The sequence below is a fragment of the Taudactylus pleione genome, unplaced genomic scaffold (genome assembly GCF_031769625.1).
Source record: "Taudactylus pleione unplaced genomic scaffold, aTauple2 ptg000374l, whole genome shotgun sequence".
NCBI classification, from domain to species: Eukaryota; Metazoa; Chordata; class Amphibia; order Anura; family Myobatrachidae; genus Taudactylus; species Taudactylus pleione.
In genome coordinates this window covers 1493644-1519458 of record NW_028284775.1, presented here as the reverse complement: position 1 = coordinate 1519458, position 25815 = coordinate 1493644, and the positions used below count along the sequence as shown (strand labels likewise).

At 41.3% G+C, this 25815-nt stretch overlaps 1 protein-coding gene across 8 annotated transcripts in view; it reads right to left on the bottom strand.

The window, feature by feature from the left end:
• KDM6A (lysine demethylase 6A) overlaps positions 1-25815 on the bottom strand; it is a 179300-nt gene that overhangs the window by 4534 nt on the left and 148951 nt on the right. For all 8 annotated transcript variants that reach the window (XM_088444933.1, XM_088444935.1, XM_088444937.1 and 5 more), the window contains 10 exons: positions 11694-11799; positions 11403-11608; positions 10095-10159; positions 9635-9709; positions 8953-9101; positions 8241-8355; positions 7409-7596; positions 7151-7292; positions 5138-5264; positions 4840-5010 (listed from right to left, as the gene is read on the bottom strand). In XM_088444933.1, coding sequence (XP_088301059.1) covers positions 4840-5010; positions 5138-5264; positions 7151-7292; positions 7409-7596; positions 8241-8355; positions 8953-9101; positions 9635-9709; positions 10095-10159; positions 11403-11608; positions 11694-11799 — 1344 coding nt within the window. The remainder of the gene's footprint in view (positions 1-4839; positions 5011-5137; positions 5265-7150; positions 7293-7408; positions 7597-8240; positions 8356-8952; positions 9102-9634; positions 9710-10094; positions 10160-11402; positions 11609-11693; positions 11800-25815) is intronic.

The window sequence follows — 25815 nt, the reverse complement described above, 5'->3', positions numbered from 1 at the left end:
GTTGATGTAAGCCACTGTGGTGGCGTTGTCGAACTGAACCAGCACGGGCTTTCCGTGAAGAATGTGCTTTGCCATTATGAGTGCCCTGTACGCAGCCCGAAGATCCAATATGTTGATGAGCAGGGATGCCTCTACCGTTGTGGACCGGTCACTGCACCCCATCCCCGGAGACTGGCGTCCGTTGTTAGAAGTATCCATTCCGGGATCCAAAAGGGGCGACCCTTGGTTAGATGAGAGGTCTGTAGCCACCAAGAGAGGGACAGACGCACCTCCGAAGAGAGTACCATCGTCTAGAGCTATGATCAGCTAGGGTAATCCGTTCCACCTGGAGAGGATCAGCCCCTGCAGGGGCATGGAATGGAACTGAGCATATTCCACTATGTCAAAAGTGGACACAATGGATGCCAGAACCTGCATCACCGAATGGACTGACACCCGGCGGCTGTGGAGACATCTGCGTACTTGCAGCTGCAGTGTGGAGATCTTTTCTGGAGTTGGAAAGATTCTCTACTGGTGAGAGTCCAGAAGGGCTCCCAAATGAACCATCCTCTGAAGGAATTAGGGAGGACTGTTTCCAATTGATTAACCACCCATGTGCTTGTAGACAAGCAACTGTCAGTTGTAGTTGGTGGTGAAGCACTTCTGGAGAATGAATGGAGGTCGTCCAGATATGGTAGGAGCCGGATACCCTGACTCCCATTAGTTTGGTAAATACCCTTGGAGCCGTGGATAGGCCAAAGGGCAGCGTCCGAAACTGGAAGAATCATTGCAGTATAGCAAACCGCATAAAATGCTGGTGAGAAAGCGTTATGGGAACATGTAGGTATGCATCCTGAATGTCCAATGATACCATGTAATTCCCAGGTTCCATAGCGAGTGTGATGGATCGTAAGATTTCCATCCTGAACCTGGGCACCCTGAGGAAATTGTTCAGAGATTTGAGGATAGGCCAATGAGACCCATTCGGTTTTTGAAGCAGAAAGAGTAGAATAATAACCAGTCCCTTGTTGAGATAGTGGAACTGGAACAATTACCCCTGCTTGTAGTAAGGACTGTATGGCTTTCTGGATCTGCAAGGCCTTGGTTTTGTCTGAAGGAGGGCCTGTGCAGAAAAACTGGTGGGGAGGCCTTCAAAGGAATGAGAGGGCGTACCCCTGAGAGACCACTACTCTTACCCAAGCATCCTTGGTGGTTTGACACAAGCACTGGGCGAACTGAAGAAGTCGGCCTCCCACTCTGGGGTCCCCAGATGGAGGTCCCTCAGTCAGGCTGCGGGTTTATCCTCCTGCTTGGACTCCGGGTGTTGTGCTCCAGGCCTGTTTCTTAGGCTTGGAAGTTTTCTTGGCAGCGGACTGCCCTTTTGGTTTTACTTGAGGACAAAAGGACCTAAAAGAGGAGCTGCAAGACTTTGCAGGAGCAGATGCTGAGGGCAGAAATGCAGATTTTTGATTTGGTTAATGTGTCAACAATCTTGTCCAGGTCTGGACCAAACAAAATCTCCCCATTATATAGTAAGGCCTCTAGGCCTTTCTTAGAATAGTCATATGCGCTCCAATAGCGTAACCACAGGAAACGGCGAGCAGACACGGCCGTGGCTGAGACCGTGGATGTCAGTAAACTAGCCTCCAGAGCGGCCTCGCCGATATATATGCAGCCGCATCCCTAATATGGCCGACCAGTGACACCTGAGCTTCTGGAACTTCCAAGGAGTACTCAAGTGTATTGGCCCAACTCTCTATAGCCTTAGCCACCCAGGAGATAGCCACGGATGGGCCACAGCTCCTGAAAGAGTATATAGACTTCAGGCAAGTTTCCACCTTCCTATCCGTAGGATCCTTTAAGGAAGAAATGGAAGGCATAGGTAAAGTTGCACTCTTTATTAACAGTGTAACGTGTGAATCCACAGCAGGGGGTGATTCCCACTTCTTACAATGAGCCTCAGGAAATAGGTAACATGAGGTCAAACATTTGAGGTTGAAACCTCTTACCAGGCCTCAGCCATGTGATCCACCAGCTGATCTGACAGGGGGAATACTGCCGAAGACACTTATCTGTTTAAACAGATGGTGTTTGGATTTAGGGGCTGGTTCGTCATCAACTAACTAATGCGGATCTGACTGCACGCACCAAGGCAGGAAAATTAATCCTTGATTTAGGCTCCGCTTGTTGCCGAGGGGAGTCGGAGTTAGAGGCATCAGCCACCTCTCAGTCATCAGATGACATCTGAGATTCTGACAGCTGTGTGGATAGAGATGACAACACAGGACGCTTAGCTGGTCATACAGGTTTCTCACTCTGTAACATGGTCTCAATGGCCGTAGAAGTCGTAGGCAGACTCTGTACTGAGGTAGAGAAAACATCCACCCGTGGTAGAGGTCCACCCTGTAGTAATCCCACTGTGGGAATGACTGCCTCCTGTGGTACAGGAGGGGTTTGCATAATCAGTAGTAGTCCCTGTGAGTGAGAGACGGGCTGCTGTGGTACCCCCATAGAAGGAACAACAGTCGGGACCTCCAGGCGGTCCACAATGATGGCCAGCATTTGAGAAATAACCGCCCAAGAGGGCTCCTGTACAGATTTTGGGGGGGTTCGAGGCACATGGCAAGTTATAACACCTTATATACATAACCCATCCCGAACCACATCTTCCTCACTAAAAACTGCAGTTTATAATCTGCAAGTTTGCGGCATAAGTACAGGAATTTGTTCATTACCCTTGTCAGACATGTCTGCGGGGTAAATGAAGCACAATAGCGCACTGTGTACAAAGCAACCACGTGTGTGTGTGTGTGTATATATATATATATATATATATATATATATATTACACATACACACATACTAACAGGGAACAATATACTGGTCCTGGTCTTGTGCAAGCTGCAGGAACCTTGTTGCCAATATATGGCACAGTTCAGCACACAACAGTATGTGACAGACCTCAGTTATATTGAATTATTATATATGAGGTCAGGTATGAGCTACCCTAACACCACCTGTATTAGGTCAGAATTGAGAGAAAAGGTATAGTCATAAGCTGATAGAAAAAAAAAAAAAAAAAAAAAAGACACAGATAGCGCTAGCACAAGTCACATACAATGCGGGCAAGACGCTGCAAAGCGGCACTATACTCAACTACACAGACGCAGTGTCTGGTAGGAAATAGCGCTACATACGCTGACCCTGGGGAGAGGTATGCAGGGGGACTGGACCACGCGCTGTCCTGGGAGAACTGCGACTGCACCTTAGAAAATGGCCGCCGGAGACCTCAGAGGGAGCGTGTCTGGAGGAGAAGAGCAACTCAGGGAAGCTAGACTGCAGTGAAGAGTCGCGCTGAGCTGAGGGGAGGAGCCGCTTAAACAGCGAAGCTGTCTCCCCTGGTACGCTGGTTTCCCGCATCAATATGTCCCTGGTGGTCAGTTGGAGCACGATGGCTGGAGCCTGCGTCCACACCCAGCACCTTCGGTCTGTCCCCTGAGACCAGAGGTATCGACTGCGATTATGCGCGGGTCGCCGCGAGCGGCGATCCGCCTTACCTGTCCCCTGATGTCTGGGTGCAGTCTGGGCCCTCTCCAGGGGCCCTGGTTAGCGCTGACCCCCGGAATGTGCGCCGAGATCCCCAGATCAGTACTGGTGTCGTGGCACCGGAGCGGCAGCACAGACATCCCACAGACAGTCGTCTGCTGTGCGCTCTAGTCTCTTGTATAAGTAAACTAAACAAAATAAAGAAATAATCTTTAATGGCTGATTAACAGCCCCCCTCCAGCTGGGCACCAATGAAACGGAGGTGCATCTGGCTCGGGGGCGGGGTATTGGGAGAGTGGACCCAATGCATCCTGGGAGCTGAAAGCTTTAACTGTGTGGTGCCCGGATTGGTTCCCATCACCTAAACCCCAAGGTCCCCCTGTGGAGCCTATGGACCCTGAAGAAGAAAAATGTTTTAAACAAAAAAAAAGGGGGTGCATGTCAGGTTCTATCATACACAGGGATGACTAGACAGAATCCTGGTGCCAGCAGCCCGACAGTATGTATTGGAGAAAAGGGGAGGGTTGGGGTTAGGCTGCGAGGAGAGTGTGTTAGGTTTAGGGTTAGGACACTTACCGTCGGGATGCTGGGGTCGGGATTCTGAACCCCGGCATACCATACCCCATACAGCATGTTAAAACCATTAGAGTCCCACTAGAACGGTTTGGAGATAAGTAGGTTTTCCTTCTGTTACATTACCCAACCTCACCCAAAGCAATAAATATTTATGACAATGGGCGGAACTACATCCCCTTCCAGTGGGTGCAACTGCACCCAAAAGAAAGAGTCCAAAAATTTCAATCCACCCTTCCTGAGGCCCCAAGCTTCAGGCCCTCCCCACAAATTTTACAATGAGGACGAGCAATGCAGCATCCTGCCTACGGTATAGCCAGTAACACTATACTAAATGGAAGTAAAAGCATTGCGATTCCCAAGAATGACAATAATACTTTAATGTCACAGGACATAGAACAAGCTTTATATAAAACATTATATGACACAGGCACTCCATATTCCGCATAACTTTCCTAACTTTAAATGCGGCAATGATCTTATTGCTGAGTTTTAAATATACAGCAAGCTCTTGAGCACTAGTTTTTTTTTTTTTTAACATGACTACTTTTTAAAGTAGTTTACAATATATTTCTCTACAGGTGCCCACAATTTACAAAAAAAAGGTTTAAAGCATCAAAGTCACATAATGCAAAAAAATTAAAATAATTCACTAAAAAGCAAACAAATTTAATTCCATGTATTTTTCATGTATGTTCCAATTAAGGGGAGGCTGAAATTCAGAATATGCATAATACTTACTAATGTAAATAAGTCATAAATCTGCATTAGTTCCTCCATTTTGTACTGTTCTAGCACCACAAAGATGTCCAGGTCTGAACACGTTTTTCGAGCGCAGTCATGGCAATGAACTTTAAATGTCTTCTGAGAATAGCTTTCATTTGTAACAAAAAGCAAATTGAAGACTTCCACCTAAAGGATTACATGAACAGAAAAGTAATCAATTTTAACATTTCCCATGGTAACACAATTCTGCAACCCAAAATATTACATAAAATACTCCAAACTGTAGATTTGTTTAGATTGAATAGTGACTAACCTCACAGATGCTGCAGTAATGAGCCGGTTCCTCTTTTGTTCGTCCATGCCATAAAATCTCTTTTCCCAGAGCAATAAGAGCTTCTCTTAGTGTCTGGCACTGCTTCAATGTCCTCAGTAAGCAATATCTATTACAAGAAACAATGTTACAGTTGGAAATGCATCTTTGGCAATCAATACCTCAAATGAATAAACCTAGCAATGAATGGTTTAAAATTACTTCAAAAACAAACTACTAAAAATTAAAAATCATAATCTTGGGGAGCACATATTTTGTCTACAAGTAATTTTAGATTATAAAGAGCTACCCATTTTAAGACCTCATTCTTTAATTCCGCCAATGTGGTGGGGGAGCCTATAATTACTGACGTTTATTAACCAAATGAAACGCAACATGCTACGATCAGGAGTGCAGAAGTGGGAAATTCTCCAGTAAATACATTGGCGTCAATCCTATTCCATGCGAAGGGTGAGAGTTGCCGTCGCAACAGTGTTAAAACACCGGCAACAGACTGGCACTTGGCACCTTTCGTGGCCCCCTCCGAGCCCAAATTCGCTTATTTTTGCCCGGAGCCCTATGGGGCTGCGAAACATTTAAATGAATCCGGGCTGCTGTCAAGTGCGGCCATTGACTCGCATCTGTGAAAACATCACATGGAATAGGATTGACCCCATTGTGTGTAAAAACTTGGAATTAATACTTAGCACCTAAATACTATTAAACAATTATAAGGTGTAATATTGTGCTTGCAATTCAGCTGCTGCTTGATACCACCTCTGGTGTTCACCTTCACCAGTAAAGATATAGTTATACGTTGCAAATTGGTAAAGCCGCCACTTATTGCTGAGGTATCACTCCAAAATTTGTGATACTTAATCCAGTTCCACAATCGGCAGGTTTTTAGTGAAGCAGGGAAGTAGTATTATGCAGGGTCCTTGCAGAAAAACAGGAGAAGGCAACAACTGATGCCTGGAGCTAGAAGGCAGATGATCCAGGCTTCAGTCGATAATTGCTCCTGTATTTCTGCCAGGACCCTGCATCATACTACTTCCCTGCTTCACTAAAAACCTGCCGATTGTGAAACTGGATTAAATATCACAAATTATGGAGTGATACCTCAGCAATAAGTGGCACTTTACCAATTTGCAATTTATACCTAAATACTTTTAAACAACTGCAAAGTATGGAAAAGTAAAGCTCACTTTTGTGGCTGTGGGCTATTATGCTTTGAAAATAAAATGGTTGCTGTACAATTGGAAACCTTATTAATAAGGTAAGTTGAAACGCAGCATCCTTCACTTAACTGGCTAATATTTTTTACAAAAATGTCCCCAAATTTGTTGATTTTTTTTATCATCAAAATATGTACAGAAGAAGATATTTAAACCCGATTCTGTATAATTTTATTAACAAATATGCAGATATACACATACTCTCACACACAAAAAACTTTTTTTTAAACTAAGAAGTCCTGCAAAAGAAGCAGCCAGCAGCAGGGGGCAATCGTCCATCAATCACTGCTGGTAAGGTAGGGGAGAGCAGGGGGAGGCGGAGCTGCTGCATTGCAGTCAGCCCAGATTGTTGGGCAATCTTATTAGGATCGCCTATCGCAGTCAATACCCCAGCAGTGCCTGTAGCCAGGGGAAAAAAAAAGTGAAGTCGCAGCTTCCCTGATCCCCTAGAGCTCGGGCTGCAGGAAGAATGTTTTCCTTCCAGTTGGACGATCCTTTTAGGATTACCGCCCTTCTGTACACAGCTTGGCTGGCAGGAGTAGGCTGGGGGTGGTTGACACTGCAACCAAGGAGCTGGCCAGGTGGACTGAACCCAGCAGCTGCTGGAAGATTAGCTCCCAGCAGGCTCCTCTCACATGGTCGCATCAGCTGTGACTGTGTAAGGGAAAGCTCAGCCTGCTGTGGTCGCATGAGATGTGACAACGCCAGGCAAGTGGTTAAAAAGTAAGAGGAGGGAAAAGTAAAATTGAAACAAAAAGTAGTCACCATGAAAGTTACTTACTTAATCATTTCAAAGAGTTTTGGATCAGAGACTTTGATGTTCTTTGCCATGTTCCAGGAGAGATGAACCATTGGAACTACAGATTTTACACACTGTAATTTGTTCCATTCGTACCGTTCCACAGCTAGTTTATATTGGTATGCTGAAGAAAATAAATGTTATATATAAATACCCAAGAACTCGCAATTTAGTTCAAAATTTATATAAATTACACTTTATTACAAATGCTTACACATATTTAAAGTGTGTGAACGTTACCTGTAAGAGGTCCAACATTCCATGCAATGTTGTTACACCAGCCAATTGCTTGAACCCAGTGGACCGTTCCAGCATTTATCCAAACTAAGTCACCAGGTCTTTGGATAAACCTGTAGACTGGAACGTTTGCTTCATACAGGTCTTCCAAATTTGGCCACCATGATCCCAGAAGGAAATTTATATTATTTCTGTAAGGTAAGATAGAAAATAATGATCAAAAACAAATCAATATTTCACACAAAACGCAACATGCCCAAAGATAATTCCCATCATGGATGCTAGAAGGGCAGAACTGTAACAGCTTAACCTCTGTTCAAAACTAGATGTACAGTATGTGGGGAATACAATGATAATGATTATGATTATTAAGGATTTCTGAGGACTTCAAAAAGTAACATGCCGACTATATTAGTTCTGATACAATCATGGTATTGCCATGTCAAACTAATATGGTTACATATCTCTGTACAAGTACATATTTACCCCAATACAGCACTGGTGAAAAAGATATCTAAAGTGTTAAAAAAAATAAAAATGAATGCTCATTAAGGACATAGAACATTATGCTGTTCTGTAGGAAATATTCATTATTGAACATTATGTTAAAAACAATGTCACAATTGCTAAGGTTTTGCGTATTCTTCAAAGTTGTTTTTAATGCCAGTGTGTAAAAAGGTTTTTTTTTTCTATATGCAGATAGATTTTGTATCTTACTGAAGTCAGGGCTTTTTATAGTAGAATTGCCTCTTGCTGTGTTTTCCCAAAATAATATTTTTTTTTTAAACTTTAAAGCACATTAAATAACTATGCTCATGTTTACGTTACCACTTACTTTTCACAAAAGTCATTCATGACACACCAGTATGACTCAGGGACAACAAACCATTCACAGTCGCCTGGCCCAATATTTATATTCACCGAACAAAAATTATTGTTTTCTTGATGACCTATAATCAGAGAAAAATAGATGAATAAATATGGCACAATTGGAGTCACCGGCATCACAATAGTGCAGCAGTGGTTAGAGTAAGGGGAGCCAGTAAGAAATTAAGAGACATGTGTTGTGTTCCATGCTTTTTAGTAGAGGCAAGTGTAAAACACAAAAATAAATGTTATATAGGTTAATAGGTGAAAGTGGATTTCAACTGTCTCCACATGAGTCTTGTCAATATCTTTATCGTGGGTGACATTTTGCTCTTACCCAAGAATAGAATAGCACAATAAGAAAGGTATAAACGCAGGAATAAGCAATCCACAATTGGGTAATGAGCTAGCTATTTTTACTGGGGAGACTTGGACCTTATCTGCAACAATGGGTTTATTTTGCCCGGTAGATGGATGCATTTGAGAATACAGCTTTCTCATAACCTTTATAAACTTAATAATCCACTATAAACAACTTTAGCAAATTTTTAGGACACGAGTCATTAGACGGTCATGAAAAATGCAATACAGGTGTCTATTTTTCACGGAAGGTTGTAAAATGTTAGATGTAAAATCTGTCCAGTAGTTGCTGACAGTATTCAAATTGTCATGAAACAAACCTGGTGTTCTGCTGCTCGGGACTTTCATGTAGAGCTGTACAGTATTCATTCCTAAAATAGTGTGACCGACATGACTGAGGAGATTTCCAGCAGATACAACACGTGCAAATGCTGGAAGTTTGGTCAATTCATGTAGCTGTAATTTCCACCTTTAAAGTGAAAAGATAAATATTATATAATAAACATAGAAATAATTACTATTGTAAACCAGTTTTAAAATAACTGTCCAAAGTACTTAATAGTTTGTTACTGTAATAAAATGAAATCATAAAGAAGCACATTGCTGGGAAAAAACAAAACATTTTAACGGATGTTGTGCATTTGTGGAGCTTTTCTGTTCTCAAGTAATGTGAAATCAATCATGCAGTCTACCAATTTGGTCATATATTTTATTATGCCTCAGCAGACAGGGCCGGTCTCCCCTGGGCCCCCACACCGGGTCAGTGTGACCCTGCCGAGAACAGGTGTGCAGTGGCACCTGTTCAAGGATTGGGGGCTCAGCAGCCGCGGCAGTGCCGGTGGTGGGCCGGGGGGAGATGGGTAGGCTCCCTGTGGTTTATAAATCAGCAAACGTTATACTGTACTTCACTATACCATATAACAGAACTTTTCTTCACTAACCACAACCTCTAAATTCTAGAAATTCTATTCGTTTTAGATCTCTTTCACACAAAATACTTACTTCCTTTCATCAGACAAGTCAATGTTGGTCCCAAACTTAATGGTTTTGAAAGGTCCTTTCCTTTTCCGGCCAGAACTAAGTAAAAGAAAAAACAAATTACTTTTATACCCTAAAATAACATTACCATACATTTTGTAATAAATGCACAAATGTCACTTTACTAGTAAGTAACATCATACATTGTGTCTTTCCCAAACCTCCAAAACAAAACTACACAAACAAGTGTCAAATGTTTTATTATTCAGCTATTATGTCAATGCACTGTTTGGCCACAGGGATCTATTCTGTAAGTTTATGGATAATATTTCGTTTTACCTCAACAAAGCTAATTTAATGATTTCCCGAGGATTTTTAAAAAGTGAAAATAAACCCTGCATGTGTAACTCATTGTACACTTTCCTTTAAACAATAAATAGTAAATGCTGGAAAAATCTTTATTTGGAAGAAGATTTATACTCACTTATCTGACGATGTAGATTCACTGTCTGAATGGTCTTTATGGTGGCTTTTTTTCTCATTTTCCTCCTAGTATTAATAAATTGTAAGTTCATTACGTAAATGACAAATTATGCAGTCATATGACAACTGCAATTTATATTACCATACACAAATAAGGTAAAATAATAATGTATTGCTTGTGGGCAGAAAGTTAATTCTGGGCTTGCAGACTGCATTTCAATTGATTCAAGGAAGCAGTCTTAGTTGAAAAGCATTATCTTACTATATACTGGTGATAGGCAGTATATAATTCATTTCTACATTTTTGTTTAAAAAAACCCTTCAAAATGTAATTTACCTGAAAAAAAAATATTGGGTATGTCTGTGCTAGAAATCCACAAAATATAAATACAATGACATTAATAGATTTAATGTGTACCATAAGCAAAATTTGTATAAAAACTAATACATATCAATGCCATCAAATTATACATATGGGGGCTTATGTAATAGCTGCAGCCGCTGCCAGAACTCCTGTGAGTCTTCTCGTATTTTTAAGTGGCAATCGTTTTAACAGGTAAAATCAGCTCTGTTCTGTCTTTAAATTGATTCTTGCTTTAAAAATAAGTGAGTACCCGCAGCAGCTGCAGATTGCAACCTATTACAAAAGCCCCTTAGACATTTTAAGTCATCTTGATGTTTCATAACATTCTAAAAACATCCACATGTCAAATTAATCTTAATTAATATTTGTAATGAAAACATACCCCAAACACATTAGAAGGTTATATATTTTTTAAGCATTCAAAACACGATCTACATGGCTTTAAAGGAGTATAATTATGGATACTTGAAATAAATGGACAGATTATACGGCTTACTTGGATAAAGTAATACTCTACATTGGTACTTGAGAAACCCTGCTATAATAGGGAGTATATCAATCCCTATAAAAGTGCTACTAATGAATATATAATTTATGAAAAAAAACAAGGTAGTCAAACCTCTGTCTCATGATCAATTGTAATTGTTCCCTGCAAGCTTCCCAAAAAAAAAAAAAAAAAAAAAAGTCAGCCATGCTTACACAACAGTCCTGATACTTGAAATCAGAACACTACACTTTACAAACCAGCTTGAATTGCCATGCAGTGTATAAACGGACTGAAACTGCAACTAACGGTCAAAGAGCTCTATGGTGTCCTCTAATATACTTAGAACATTAGAAGCATACGATAAACCGCATAAAAATAATATCATCCTTGAAGTATTATGCATGTATTTTATATGCCCCCTATAACAATCTACAATATTAAGGAAAAATGTTACTAACTCGTAGTGACTCCTGGAATGAAGCAGCCTGATACTGTGCATATTTTGCAATGGTAGTATGTGAGCGACTGCTCTCACAGCGCCAGATTTTCTTTGTTCCAGTGGGATCCCAGTTCTCGTCCGCAGGCTGTAACAACTGCGTCCTGACTTCAACTATATGTTCAGTATTTGCTTCTACCAGGGTTTTAGTAGAGAATAGTCCTAGATCTAAAGACAAAATAGTTTTATAAAAGTTAATAGTGCATCATACACTGTAACCTTTAATTGTGCTTAGAAGACAACACTTAAGTACCTAATTTAAGTGCTCCAGCAAGGCCTCGGATAACAGTAACAGGATTGTTTGGATTTGTGCAGAACTGATGTAGAGGTGGGAAGAAAGCATCTCTCTTATTCTCCAACTATGAAATACACAATAATAAATATTCAGTCTAAATAATCCAACATACAGTAGACGAATAATAAAAGCTGCTCTGACAAGCTATTCATTTACAGAATTAGCAAAACAACGATAATACATACTGGCTTACAACACAACATATGTTGGCATATAAAACAAAGTATACCGCAGACATTTTACCATTGAATACTACTCATTAAAAGGTTGTAGTTTATTCCAGAAGAAAAATATCAAAGCAAATGGATATACAATACATGTCTTCCATTGCTGTACGATAACATTAGTGCTGTCAATATGCGAACCATTCTCTCAACAATGGCTTCATTTATTTATGTGCAAACTTTTGGTTCCTCATCATCCATTACAATTTGCCCTCTTCCTCACAACAATAGCTCAGAACTATACTTTGTTTTTCTTGCATGTTCATTACATCCAAGTTTGGGGACTGTGAAGGATGCTCCAAAACATGAACCCTTCATTCCTTTCCTTTAGGCCAGGGATGGGGAACCTCATGCCCGGGGGGGTCTGGCCCTTGGAACTTTTTTCTGCTAGCCTCATCTGGCTAGCAGGGCGCCTAGAATGGCACCCCGCAGCAATAATCTATGCAGCAGTGCTGCCTGGGAGCGCCTTTAGAATGCTTGTGATGGCCACACCGCTGCCCTTAGAGTTCCCCAGAGCATCATCAGGATGTTTCGAGCTTTGCTGTAATCACTGGTGATTGTGGTCCCGCCCAGTGTGACATCAAACTGAGGGGGCATGGCCTGCACTGGACCCGCGAATAACGTGTGTGTGTGTGTATATATATATATATATATATATATATATATATATAAATAATCAAAATGACCCTCGACCCCTGCTTTAGGCACTTCATGTAAGATATGGAGATATGTTTGCATATTTATTTCATTGTTAATTTACGGATTCTAGAAGTCTGTACTTCCTTCGACTCAGACCCTATTTTTCTATGCAATTAGCCACAACTTCATTAGCACCTATAAAAATGTCATTAACATTTCTGTTCGTGTAAATCACAGGAGAAAATATCGGATGAGCGTATATTTACAGTGGCTAAAAAAGTATGTGAACCCTTTGGATTTCTGCATAAATTGGCCACAAAATGTGAACAACATCTAAGCCACAAGAATAGATGCATGGTCTGCTTAACCTTACGCACAAATTATAGCATTTACGTGTCCATATTGACTATCTTTTTAATATCCAACATATATGTTGGAAAAGCGTGTGAACTTCTAAACTAGTGAATGCTAAAAAAAAAATAAAAAAAATAAATAAAAGGAATCAAAAAAGCTAATTGGCCTCAAGCATTAGCTAAGGTGGAGTCTAATCAATGAGACAAGATTGGAGGTGTTGGTTAGAGTTTCCCTGCTCTATAAAAACCACTCTTTATGAGTTTGCTCTCCCGGCAGTCAGAATTCCAACGCTGGCATCCCGACAGGGTTAGGATACAGAAATCTGCCAGTATTCTAACCCTACCCCTAACTCTTCCTCCCCACAGTGACTGTGATTCATGCCTCAAACATATAAGATCTCAGAATACAATTGCATAAAACTGGAAAGGGTTACAAAAGTATCTGTAAGCATCCTGTCCTCAGTACATGGAAGACCAATTGTCTATAAATGTAGAAAGTTCAGCACTGTTGCCATTCCCCCCTATGAGTGGCCATCTGGCTGCAAGAGCACAGCGCAGAATGCTCAAAGAGTTTAAGTATAATCCTAAAGTACATGTTGATAGCTGCTCAATCACAGTAATATCACTCAGGTGCATGAAAGGAAGGGGTTATTCTATACAAGAAAACAGCAAAAGATATTCCCCAGCACTCGGAATAAAATCAGTAACACCTTAGTCTCTCACTGGTGTGCTGCCCTGGGGTGGCTGGCCTTCGCCTGCTTTTGGGGTTCCACGGCCCAGACTTTGACTATGTATTAGGGACCTGCAGTAAATAGATACCGTGAAGTGGCCTGGAGCCTTAGCCATATTTTTGTAAATATATGCACCTGAGTTCTCTGAATTATCTACCAGCTGATTGCTGGGGAATACCTTTTGCTGTTTCTTATAATCCAAAAGTGACAGCTAAAGACTTACAGAAATCTCTTCAATTTGCAAAACAGATCTGTTCACTAGTCTACAATACGTGGGAGGACACCACAGAAGTTCCTACGATTCAAATTATATATCTATATATATCTATATATATATCTATATATCTATATATACACACACACACACACACACACACACACACAGTCAACGTTTCAATTCGTCAAGGAATTGAGATGTTGACTTGACTGCGGGGACTCCGTGTAATTTTTTTTTCTGTATATTTGCCTGAGTGCCGCCTATTGTGTATGTATATTATATATACACAGTACCAGTCAAAAGTTTGGACACTTTCTCATTCAATGGTTTTTGTTTATTTAAATTATTTTCAATATACTAGATTAATACTGACGACATCAAAACTATGAAAGAACACATATGGAATTATGCTGTAAACAAAAAAAGGTGTTAAACAAACCAAAATATTCCTCAAAGTAGCCCCCTTTTGCTTGGATGACAGCTTTGCACACTCTTGGCATTCTCTCAATCAGCTTCATGAGGTAGTCTCCTGGAATGGTTTTCCAACAGTCTTGAAGGAGTTCCCAGAGGTGCTGAGCACTTGTTGGCTGCTTTTCCTTCACTCTGCGGTCCAACTCATCCCAAACCAGCTCAACTGGCTTTAGGTCAGGTGATTGTGGAGGCCAGGTCATCTTATGCAGCACTCCATCACTTTCCTTCTTGGTCAAGAAGCCCTTACATAGCCTGGAGGTGTGTTTGGGGTCATTGTCTTGTTGAAAAACAAATGATGGTCCCAGTAAGCGCAAACCAGATGGGACGGGATTGCATGGCACTGCAGAATGCTGTGGTAGTCATGCTGGTTAAGTGTGCCTTGAATTTTGAATAAATCACCAACAGTGTCACCAGCAAAGCACCCCCATACCACCTCCTCCATGCTTCACAGTGGGAACCACACATGCAAAACCATCTGCTCACCTTCTCTGCGTCTCACAAAGACACGGCGGTTGGAACCAATAATATCAAATTTGGACTCATCAGACCAAAAGTACAGATTTCCACTGGTCTAATTGTCCATTCCTTGTGTTTCTTGGCCCAAACAATTATCTTTTTCTTGTTGTTCATCCTCAGTAGTGGCTTCTTCGCCGCAATATGACCATGAAGGCCTGATTCACGCAGTCTCCTCTGAACAGTTGTTTAGATTTGTCTGCTACTTGAACTCTGTGAAGACTTTATGTGGTCTCTAATCTGAGGTGCTGTTAAGTAGCGGTTTCTGAGGCTGGTAACTCTAATGAACTTATCCTCTGCAGCAGAGGTAACTCTTGGTCTTCCTTTCCTGGGGCGGTCCTCATGAGAGCCAGTATCATCATAGCATTTGATGGATTTTGCAACTTCACTTGAGGATACAGTCAAAGTTCTTGAAATTTTCTGTATCGACTGACCTTCATGTTTTAAAGTAATGATCGACTGTCGTTTCTGTTTACTGAGTTGAGTGGTTAGTGCCATAATATGGATTACAACAGTAGTCAAATAGTGGTGTCCACTGTGTACTAACACTACCTCTGCACAACACAACTGATGGTCTCAAACACATTAAGAAGGCAAGTAATTCCACAATTTGACTCTTGACAAGGCACACCCTGTTAATTCAAAACCATTCCAGGAGACTACCTCATGAAGCTGATTGAGAGAATGCCAAGAGGAATCTAAAATATAAAACATATTTTGATTTGTTTAACACTTTTTTGTTTACAACATAATTCCATGTGTGTTCTTTCATAGTTTTGATGTCTTCAGTATTAATCTACTATGTTGAAAATAATGTAAATAAACAAAAAACATTGAATGAGAAGGTGTCCCCAAACTTTTGACTGGTACTGTATACCTCGTCATCGATCCTTACGACGAGGTATTAAAAGTTTGAACCGTTGATGCTGTAACCTGCTGTTCGCCTAAAATTACAGAGTGCCGCCTTCCATGTGCATTATGTTGGACCCCGGCCGCAGTACCTATGGAGGGTACCGGGCATGGGGTTTTGGTTCATGGATTGATCAATGCATTTAAGCCTGCAGCTCACATCACGGGACCCCATTTTTCTGCAGGTCCTACACTATCTGTCATACTTATGGGAACCTGGTAGTTGCTATCACAGAGTATAAACTGAAAACATTAACTGGTTTAAAGCATGGTCTGCCAACTAACTTATGGCTTTTAAAGGTGAGACAGTCACCAAACATAGCTTCTATCATACTAACAAGAAGGCAACTGACACAGGTTAAAATAAATGATCTTGCAAGGGGTGCATGAGAAAGCTGTGATGACAAAAATACTATTTGGTTAATTTTTAAGTAACCTCTTTGTGATCACAGCTTTCTCATGCACCCCTGTGCAAGTTAATTTATTTTAACCTGTGTAAGCTGCCCACAGGGGTGATTCAATTGTTTTTTAAGTCACGCTAATTAATGGGCGGCCAATGTTGCAATTCAATTGCTTTTTGAGCATATTTATTATTGCGCTTGTCGTGACCAATTAGACTGGGTTTAGCCATGTTAAACGGCTAAACCCGTATAAAGTTCTGGTTAGAGCACCCAAACTACTGACTTTTCGCACATTTCTGCTCGCCTCCTCAATGCTGGCATCTTTCATTGGGCGTTCAGCACTGACAGCTGCTGGTGCCAACAACTGAATTGCCCCCTATGTATTGGAAAAAAAAAAAAAGTACAGCACACCATCATCACAATGTCATCCCAACTGTAAAGTATGGTACAGGGAGCATTACGGTTTGGGGCTGCTTTCTCACATAGACAGAAAAATTAATTCCAAAGTTTAAGACAGTTTGCAGGAGAATATAAGGCTAGCTGTCCACCAATTGAAGCTTAACAAAAGTTAGGCGATGCAACAGGACAAGTGAATAACTAAATGGCTTCAACACAAGAAACTCACCTTCTGGAGTGGACCAGTCAGAGTCCTGACTTCAGCCCAATTGAGATGCTGTGACATTTGAGGAAAGCAGCTCAACACCAAACATCAAGTATATTGCTGAACTGAAGTATTGTAAAGAAGAATGGTCCGAAATTTAGTTCTGACCATTGTGCAGGTATGACCTGCTACTACAGGAAACGTTTGGTTGGGGTTATTGCTACCACAGGAGGGTCAACCAGTTATTAATTCCAAGGGTTCACATGTTTTTCCACCCTGCACTGCATGGTTTACATGGTGTTCAATAAAGACATCAAAACGTATAATGGAGTGTTAGATTAAGCAGACTGTGTTTGTCTAGTAATGAGAATTATATGAAGATCAGATGACATTTTCTGACCAATTTATTCAGAAATCCAGGTAATTCCTCCCTGAAATGGGAAGGGTGAGAGCTTTTACAAAATGCTTAAACTGTCTTCACCAGGCTTAATTTAAGTCCTAATAATTAAATGAAGTTTTAAATCTGAAAAGTATTAACAAATAAATTGAAAAAGTGTACACAGTTTATCTTTTTAATTTTTCATTCTGTTAAATTTAGAATATATAATGTACAGTATAAGCGGTATATTTACTAAAGTGCGGGTTTACAAAAGTGAAGATGTTGCCTATAGCAACCAATCTGTTCTACTTATTTATCTAGTACCTTCTAGAAAATGATAGCTAGAATCTGATTGTGTGTGTGTGCCTCGAGCACTGATGGACACCTTGGATGTATCATGTATGTGACCAGGAAGTGCACTGCTCAGAGACCCACAGAGCAGCAGGGGGAGGGAGAGCAGGAAGGAGAAGATGAAGCTTAGTGTAGTGAGGGGAGAGTTAGTGAGTTGGGGGTGAGACACAGCGACATGCAGTGAGGTAAATGTCTGGGCAGGCACTGGCTAGTGTCAGAGCCAGATTTACATACATATAAGAACCCGAGGTTTATGTGGGCATTATACAAAGGTGCAGCGCTATATAGTGCTGGAAGGTGCAGAAAAAGTAGACAGGGGAGGCACTGCCTCACCTGTCATACACTTTTTACTCCAGAATTTTGACTATAAAAATAATTCGAATACTACAAACGTATTTATAATATTTTCTTTACATTTTTCTTATCATTTTTAAAATAAAAACTGTGGAGTATACCCAAGTATGAGAGGAAAGGCTCTGCCTCACCTCAACGCACATCACTGGTGAGACAGGCTTCTGGCATTCAGACCCACCCCCATGTGTGCATCCCCAGCCATTGACCTCACCGCACGTCACTGCCCAAAGGGTATTAGTACCCCAGGCTGAGGGCCTATATTGTATCTCATTTGTTTGTATATCAATACTGTTCCAGAGTAATTTGATCATTTGTGGTAACACATAGGATTACAGGTAGTGTATTCGCTCTAGAATAGTAGTAGCAAAATACTGATCATATCAATTGTGTATCTTTTATATGGTATTAGTAGTGTTATTATTTAGCAAATGATGTAGTAAGCTGATGGTAAGATTAGATATTCTTACTGTACTACAATTAATTTTTTGATTAAATAAAATATACATTCAAAAATTCTCTCAATACACCACCACATGACAACAATCCTTGCTCTTTCTTTTGCAATGCTCAATCAGTATAAGTAAATTATTTCTAGAGGTTTATTTCATTATATAACTATTCCCTGAATAACATCCAGTGCAGATTGTCGCTGCTTCTTATATCCTACAAGTATTTATACATATACACATGAAGGGGCCGATTCAATTAGAGGGGATATTACGCTTCTTACAAAATTTGCCTATTATGCTAGTCTGAACGTCGCTAGGTTTCCTGCGTACCTCTAAGGTACAAGTTAAAAACAGCAATGTGCTTTTCCAGAATGGCACATTGCGGTCAAGCCACTAATTGAATTGACTTTTTTTCTTCTAACTACATATAATTCTCTAATAACATTATCAGTGCAATATTGAAGACCTCACACCCCAAGGAAGAATTTGATTACACCTAGTATGTGACTGGAGGAAAATATTTTTGTGTAGAGTTGCAGTGTTCTCCCAGGTTCAGTTTCACATGCGCTCCACCCTGCTTTTTTATTACATACCAGCCGCCACTATCTTGCTCCAGGGGTCTGACTGCCGCGCTTACATTACGTTACATGCACAGTTACAGAGATCTGTCCTCCATTTTTAAAAGGCAAGGCGAAGTTAGGATGGTCCCAGCATTCCATCCCACAATCTGCTGGTAAAGCATGCTGGGACTTATAGTTTCACAACAGCTGGAGAGCCACAGGTTGGCCAGGTCTGCCCCAGACGATTTGGCCGATTCCGATGCATCTAAACGACATGATCATGATGTGCGCTTCCGTCGGTCATATCTTCAGATATTTTGTACATGCAGGAAGATCTGTCAATCATGTTAACGATTAGTACCGTATCGTTCAGTGTGTACGGACTACCGAACGATGAGCGATATGTCGTTCCAACCCGAACTATGCGAACGTCACTTGACAGGCATTTCCCTTGACACAGATGCATGCACAGAGCAGTGAGATCCTTGCATGCATCTGGATTAAAAAAAAAAAAAAAAAAACTGACAATCAAGCGGATCTACCCAGAGTACAGAACAGACAGGCTTGCCAAAGCGAAACATGACAGTTGACTGCATTAAAACCGACGAGTTAGCATTGGTGTGGAGGCAAGCCAACTCTGACTTTCTATAGAGCACGAGCCAGAGACTGTGTATCAGAAAATGTTGAGCTCATCAACGTAAACCCAAAGTTTCCGCACCACGTCCAAAGATCAGAAGGATGACTGAAGATCCTATTGAACCTTCACAGGAAGAGCAGGCGCCACCATTCCCTGGTCGCTCCAAAGCTTTAAAGAAAAGCGAATAAGGTAATGGTGAGACATCCTGAAAAAAGGATCTGAGAGACCGGGCACTCATCCAGAAAATCAACAGGATATCCAGGAGGAACATTGGCCAGCACATGAGTGATCCAAATGTACAGCCAATCCAAAGAGTAAAAAGGAAGGCGCTGTAGAAACCATAGGACTGGAACCAGGTCCCAAGGGATAACAGAGTGTAGAAAACATGGCTGGATGTGGAGCGCTCCCTTAGAGGAAGGAATGCACAGTAGGAAATGACCACCTGTCTCTGTAACAAGACTGAAGAAGGCCCAAACCTAACCTTAGACAAAAGCCCATGTCCAACTCCACCTGTAGGAAAGCCAGAATCCTGGAGAGGTGTAAAACTGGAAGATCCAAATTCCTAATGACCCTCCATGAAAGTAGACTTGTCACAACTATTGACATGCCCTAATGAAAACAGGTGTCACAACGATGTTGGAAAAAAAAACCTTGGCCTTCTTAAGGGCTGCCTCAAGAGCCATCGATAGCCTGCGGAAGTTCACGCACCATGCCCTGTGAGGTCAAACTGGGGACACATCCAGGCGATAGAGAACGCATCCACCAGAAGACTCCTCAGACCCGCGTCCTGAAGCAGGACATATCCACCCGTTAGGACAGGAAGTAATAAACGAGCTGGTCATATCCCAATATTCTCATCTTAGGTAGGAGTGAATAATGGGCCGACGTACGTCTGGGAATCTGAAGATCCCCAAATGAGCTGACCCCTGCTGTACACTCCATGAAGGAGCAGATGGAGTTTTGCAGAGTCACAAGGTAGTCTGGCACAATCTCCAAAACCTTAAATGAGCTCTGAAAAAGGCTGTGAACCCAGGGAGGCACGACAGCAGTAGACTATGGAATAGTCTGTGCTACAAAAAACTCCCAAGATCAGCCCTGACGGAAGAATTCGGTATAGCCTGCATACCTAGAGGACCACTAAGGTGCTAACCCAAACCCGCTTGACACATTGATCGCTGATCCCTCTTACCCAGTAACTCCAGATTTGGAGCAACCCCGTCTACAGGAGGGTCTGACGATGAAATATTTCAGACATAGTGAATATATAAGAAAAGTATTATCTCAAGATATTCCAGTACAGTATTCCATCCGCAGTTTTGTAACCATGTAGCAAGATGCGTCACAGATCACAAAAAATGACTAACCTGTAACTTAGATGAGGTATTTGCTTTGTATTATGAATAAAGCAGTCTGACATAGGCATAAGTAAAGGACACAATACAAGGGAATGTCGCCAATATGAGCATGAACACAAACGGCGTCTACAAACCCACATATAGTAGTATGTACCCTGTAATAAGAGTATGGATCAGTAAAAGACAACTAAACAATCAGAAACACACACATACATATATACACACACAGTCGAGTCACATTATTATGGCCACCAGTTAATAGCTAGTAACCACCGTGTGCAGCACGGACAGCGGCTAGACGGGCTGGGAGTGACTCAATAAGATGCTGGTAGGTTGGCACAGGTATCTGGACCCATGCTGACTGCAGTGCATCCCACAGCTTCTGAAGGGTGCGTGGTGGAGTATCCATAGCACGAACACAATGATCGAGGTGGTCCCACAGATGCTCAATTGGGTTCAAATCCAGGGAATTAGGGGGCCAGGGAAGTACTTGGAAGTCTTGGTCGTGCTCGTCCAACCACTGTCAGACATTTCTAGCCGTGTGACATGTCACATTGTCTTGCTGGAAGATCCCATCTGCCTCAGGAAACTCAATCAGCCTGTATAGGTGTACGTGCTCTTCAAGGACGGATTCATAACCAAATCGGTTGAGGGTGCCTTCCACATTTATGAGTGGGCCCAGAGAATGCCATGAAAAAACATTCCCCAGACCATAACGCTGCCACTACCAGCTTGTGTTCTTCCAGCAATGGTTGCAGTGTGTTTGTTCTGCCGATGTTTCTCACATGACATGCCGACGACCATCTGTTCGATGAAGCAGAAAACGTGACTCATCAGAAAAGGCAACCATTTGCCAAGCAGCGGAGGTCCAATTCCAATATAGGCGTGAAAATGTAAGCCTTTTTCGCTGATGTACTAGAGAAGATACAAGATTCTAGAGAATATATGTATATAGACTAATGAGTATTGTAAGGTATAGAGGAGGATATAAACTCTTATCTGCCAGACAGAAGACCATGCTGCTGGAGAAAATGGCTGCTGTGTGTGAGGAAAATGTCTACTTGGCTGGCAGACCACAGAGGTAGCGCACAAAGGCAGGGAGAGGGGCAATGGGAAAAAACTCCTCCACAGGGCTGACCATACCAGGGGCAACACCGGTAAGACAAGCAGGACACACCTTACCTGTAGCCGTGCCGCTCCGGTTTGCCCACTCAGTCAAGGGAACTGCCTCTGGTGACAGTGCTGTGACTCCGGAGCGGCTCCCACGGTGGATAATGGGCTGTTGGCTATTACACTGTAAGCAGTGTACAGCCCAGCTCTTAAAAAAAATGCTATGGCAGCTTATAAAAATGTGCCCAAACCCTGAGTCACTAAGAAAAAAACGGACTTTAGGAGGCAGGGGGTGGGGTAAAGAGGGGGAGGTTAAGATTTTAACTACTTGCCCAGACCCCTCTCTCACCTGCTATAACCCAATGTCTTCAGTGTCCCACATGGATTAAAGAGAAATATATTCTTGAGTACAGCATTAAAAAGTATATAACAAACCCTCCATGGAGACCAATTATATTGGTTGGTTGTAATATTTTTGATCAACTCACTCCATATTGTACCGCAAATCCTTATGTATAGTTTTTTTTTTAGTTTTAACATTTTTAATTCACCCAAAGAATTTGGCTGGAGTTAAATGTCTGTATTATGGATATCAAGTCACTATATTTAAAATATCCCCCATTTGGGACCCTTACAATAACTTACCAAATTTCCAGCCACAGAAGCTGTGATGGCCCTATTATACTTAGTAAAGGATCAGCCATGGAGTCCTCAGTGGTCCCTTTATGGGGCCACATGGGGTGTTTGCAACATATTATGAAAACAATTAACAACTCTGCATCTCAATTAATTTTACACCGCTAAATCTCTATGCCAGTGATGCAGCCACAAACTCTTTCCTGCTTTGTTACCATATGTGTTTGTTAAAGCTTTGTTTAAAATGCCTGCTGATAAGTTATTACAGATAGTGGTTCACTTTCATTGATTTAAAGGTATTCCTTTATCTTACACTATGGGCCGTATCCAATTAGCTGCGAAAAGCCACAGTTTGGAGAAAAGTTTACACTTTTTTTGCACCTTTCACCAAAAATACGCATCGTGCTATCCTATTAGCAGCGGCTTATTCGCACATACAAATTCTGCAGAGCTAAAAGCGGCAAATAGTTTTCCGAGAAGGTAAAAAAATTGGCAAAAGCCTATTTCGGGCTAAAATGTGGGGACTTGGTTCGGAACCCCTTGGACACACCCCTAATGAGGCAAAAATATTTTTTTAAATAGCTTAATTCCCCCTAATAATTTTGGGGTCAAAATTAAAAAAAAGTGTTGGAAAATGGATTTCAAGTAGTGTGGTAGGTAATTTGGGGGGCTGTATGGGTGGGACAAGTGTTTTTGGGATTGCAGGTGGCTGCAGCAGGTGTATTTTTAACTTATCTTAAAAGTGCCCTAAAATGACACAAAAATACACTTACACCCATTTTTATGTACAACTAATGTAACTGCAGCATTTATTTTGCCCCCCAAAAACATGCTATCATTTTTCCACTGTTAAAGAAAAATGCATATAACAGTCATTTGACGCAATTTAAAAACCCCAAACCCTTTGATTTTACCCAATAATACTCTTATATACAATCACCCAATGTTAGTATTGCTTTTTTGGAGTATAGGCACATTTCCCCATTTTCAGGTGCAGTTTTCGCCATATTTTTTTTCGGGTGAATGCAGCATCGTGTCTTAATAGGGTTGCCCCAAAACCCACATACAGTAACACATTCGGGCAAAGGGTACGAAACGTTTGCACATGCGAAAACTCAATGTTTTCTTGTCTAATTGGATACAGCCCTAACTGTGATATGCATCTCTTTTGGAAGTTAGTGGGCCATCTGAAGCATTCCCGAAAGTCCATCAATGCTATGAGTCAGTAGTTCTTAAACGCTGTCCTCAGGACCCCGCACAGTTCACACATTTTCCAGGTCTCCTGGCAGGTGCACAGGTGTATTCATTACTCACCCACACATTGTGGAGCTAATTATTTTATTTGTGATTCTGTGAGGAGACCTGGAAAATATGCACTGTTTGGGGTCTTGGGGGCTGAGTTTGAGAACTTGGGCTTTAGGCAAAGATCAATGATGATAATTTAGGAAGTAGCGTTCCCGCTAGGCTGTTCTAGCGGGGCGCGGCGCCCTTCCCTCCTTCTGGAAGGCAAAAAGCGCCCTGCCCTCCAGAAGGAGGGCAAAAAGCGCCCTGCCCTAACAGCCTGCGGGAGCAGTCCACCCGCGGGTCGCAGTGTCCCGCGGATGAAGAAATGTGCGGTGACCCGGTCACCGCCGGAGAATAGACGCCGGGCGCATGCGCCCGGCATCTATTCTCTTGGGGGCTGCCCGGCGTGTCCGTAAGTGCCGGGCACGCCCCCAAGAGTGACGAAAAGGGGACGCATCTTATAGACACGCCCCCTTTTCGATGACCACGCCCCCTTCTCGGTCACGCGCGCACGAACGTGCTCTCTCTAGCACCGGCGCCCTGCCTCACGCCGCAGCTAGAGTGAACACTAAGGAAGGGAGGGGGAGAAAAAAATAATGAAATCACATGTTAATAAATTCATTTGGTGGTCTTAAAAGCTATAGTAACTTAGAAATCATTTTTGGATATAAATCAATGTGTAGAAGATACTAATTGTCTATGGGGGGTATCCAATTAGTCACGATAACCCGTTTTTCTCCGATGCAAACGTGATAAGCGGCGAACTCAGGCGAATGGCTCGAAGAGTTCTCTCAGGACAAAAAGTATGGTTATAACGGCTAATTGGATACCCCACTATGACTCTTTCCATCCTAGATGAATGGGAAAGAAGTCCCAGGCTCAATTGGTTCACAAGTATACGTTAATTTTGGATATATGAATTATTCTAATCTAGCTACAGTATATATAAAAATAACTGGCCAAAAATACACAGCAAAATATACATATTCTACATATAATACATAGTCAGGACATTTAAAATTAATGATTAGCAAGTACTATTTCAGAACTGAACGCAAAAGAAAATTTATAAATTAAACTAGGACACCGTTTACATTCATGTACAGCTGAAAAACCTGTGTTAGGGACAACAGAATTGTATCAGAATATACAGTGGCCCTAATGAAAATACAGGTAACCAAAAGCCTGATTTGTAGAACTGATCTGTGGCACAAAATTACAATTACCACCAAGTATTACAACAAAATATTGTTAAGCATTCTAAAATTGCCAAAAAACAACTATGTGGCAATATATACATATATATATATATATATATATATATTTTTAAGACTACAAGTCATAGATGTGCAGTCCCATTGGTATAACCAGGTTTGCTTAAACTACATTCTGGAAATATTATCAAAGAATACACAAAAGCCAGACATTTACATGAGCTACAACATTAGTGCATTCAATGTGATCTTCTAAAGACAAACCAAAAGCATACAAACTAAAAGGAAAAAATAAATAACACAAGCTCTAGAGCTATCTGGCTCCTAGAATGTATTTTAATTGCAGCCCTATGATATGGAAAAGGTAAATGTGTTAAATTGGCACAGTGTTGGCAAAACCTGGAGGCAATAGATCATGACAGACAAAAGCAAAATACCAAAGCACACATTGCTAAATTAAATCTCTTCAAATCAAGGTGGTAAAAAATAAAAATAAAGTAATTTAATTAAAAATAAATGATGTCCCTAATTTTATCTAAGAGACATCAGTAGGACTCCTTCCTAAAGTACCAGATTGACATTTTGCGAACAAAAAAAGTGTTTGTTAAAATAATTAACAACATTGGGGAATATTTTTCTAAATACATTGATGAAGTGTGGAATAACTCATACATGAATATTCTTTGATAAGT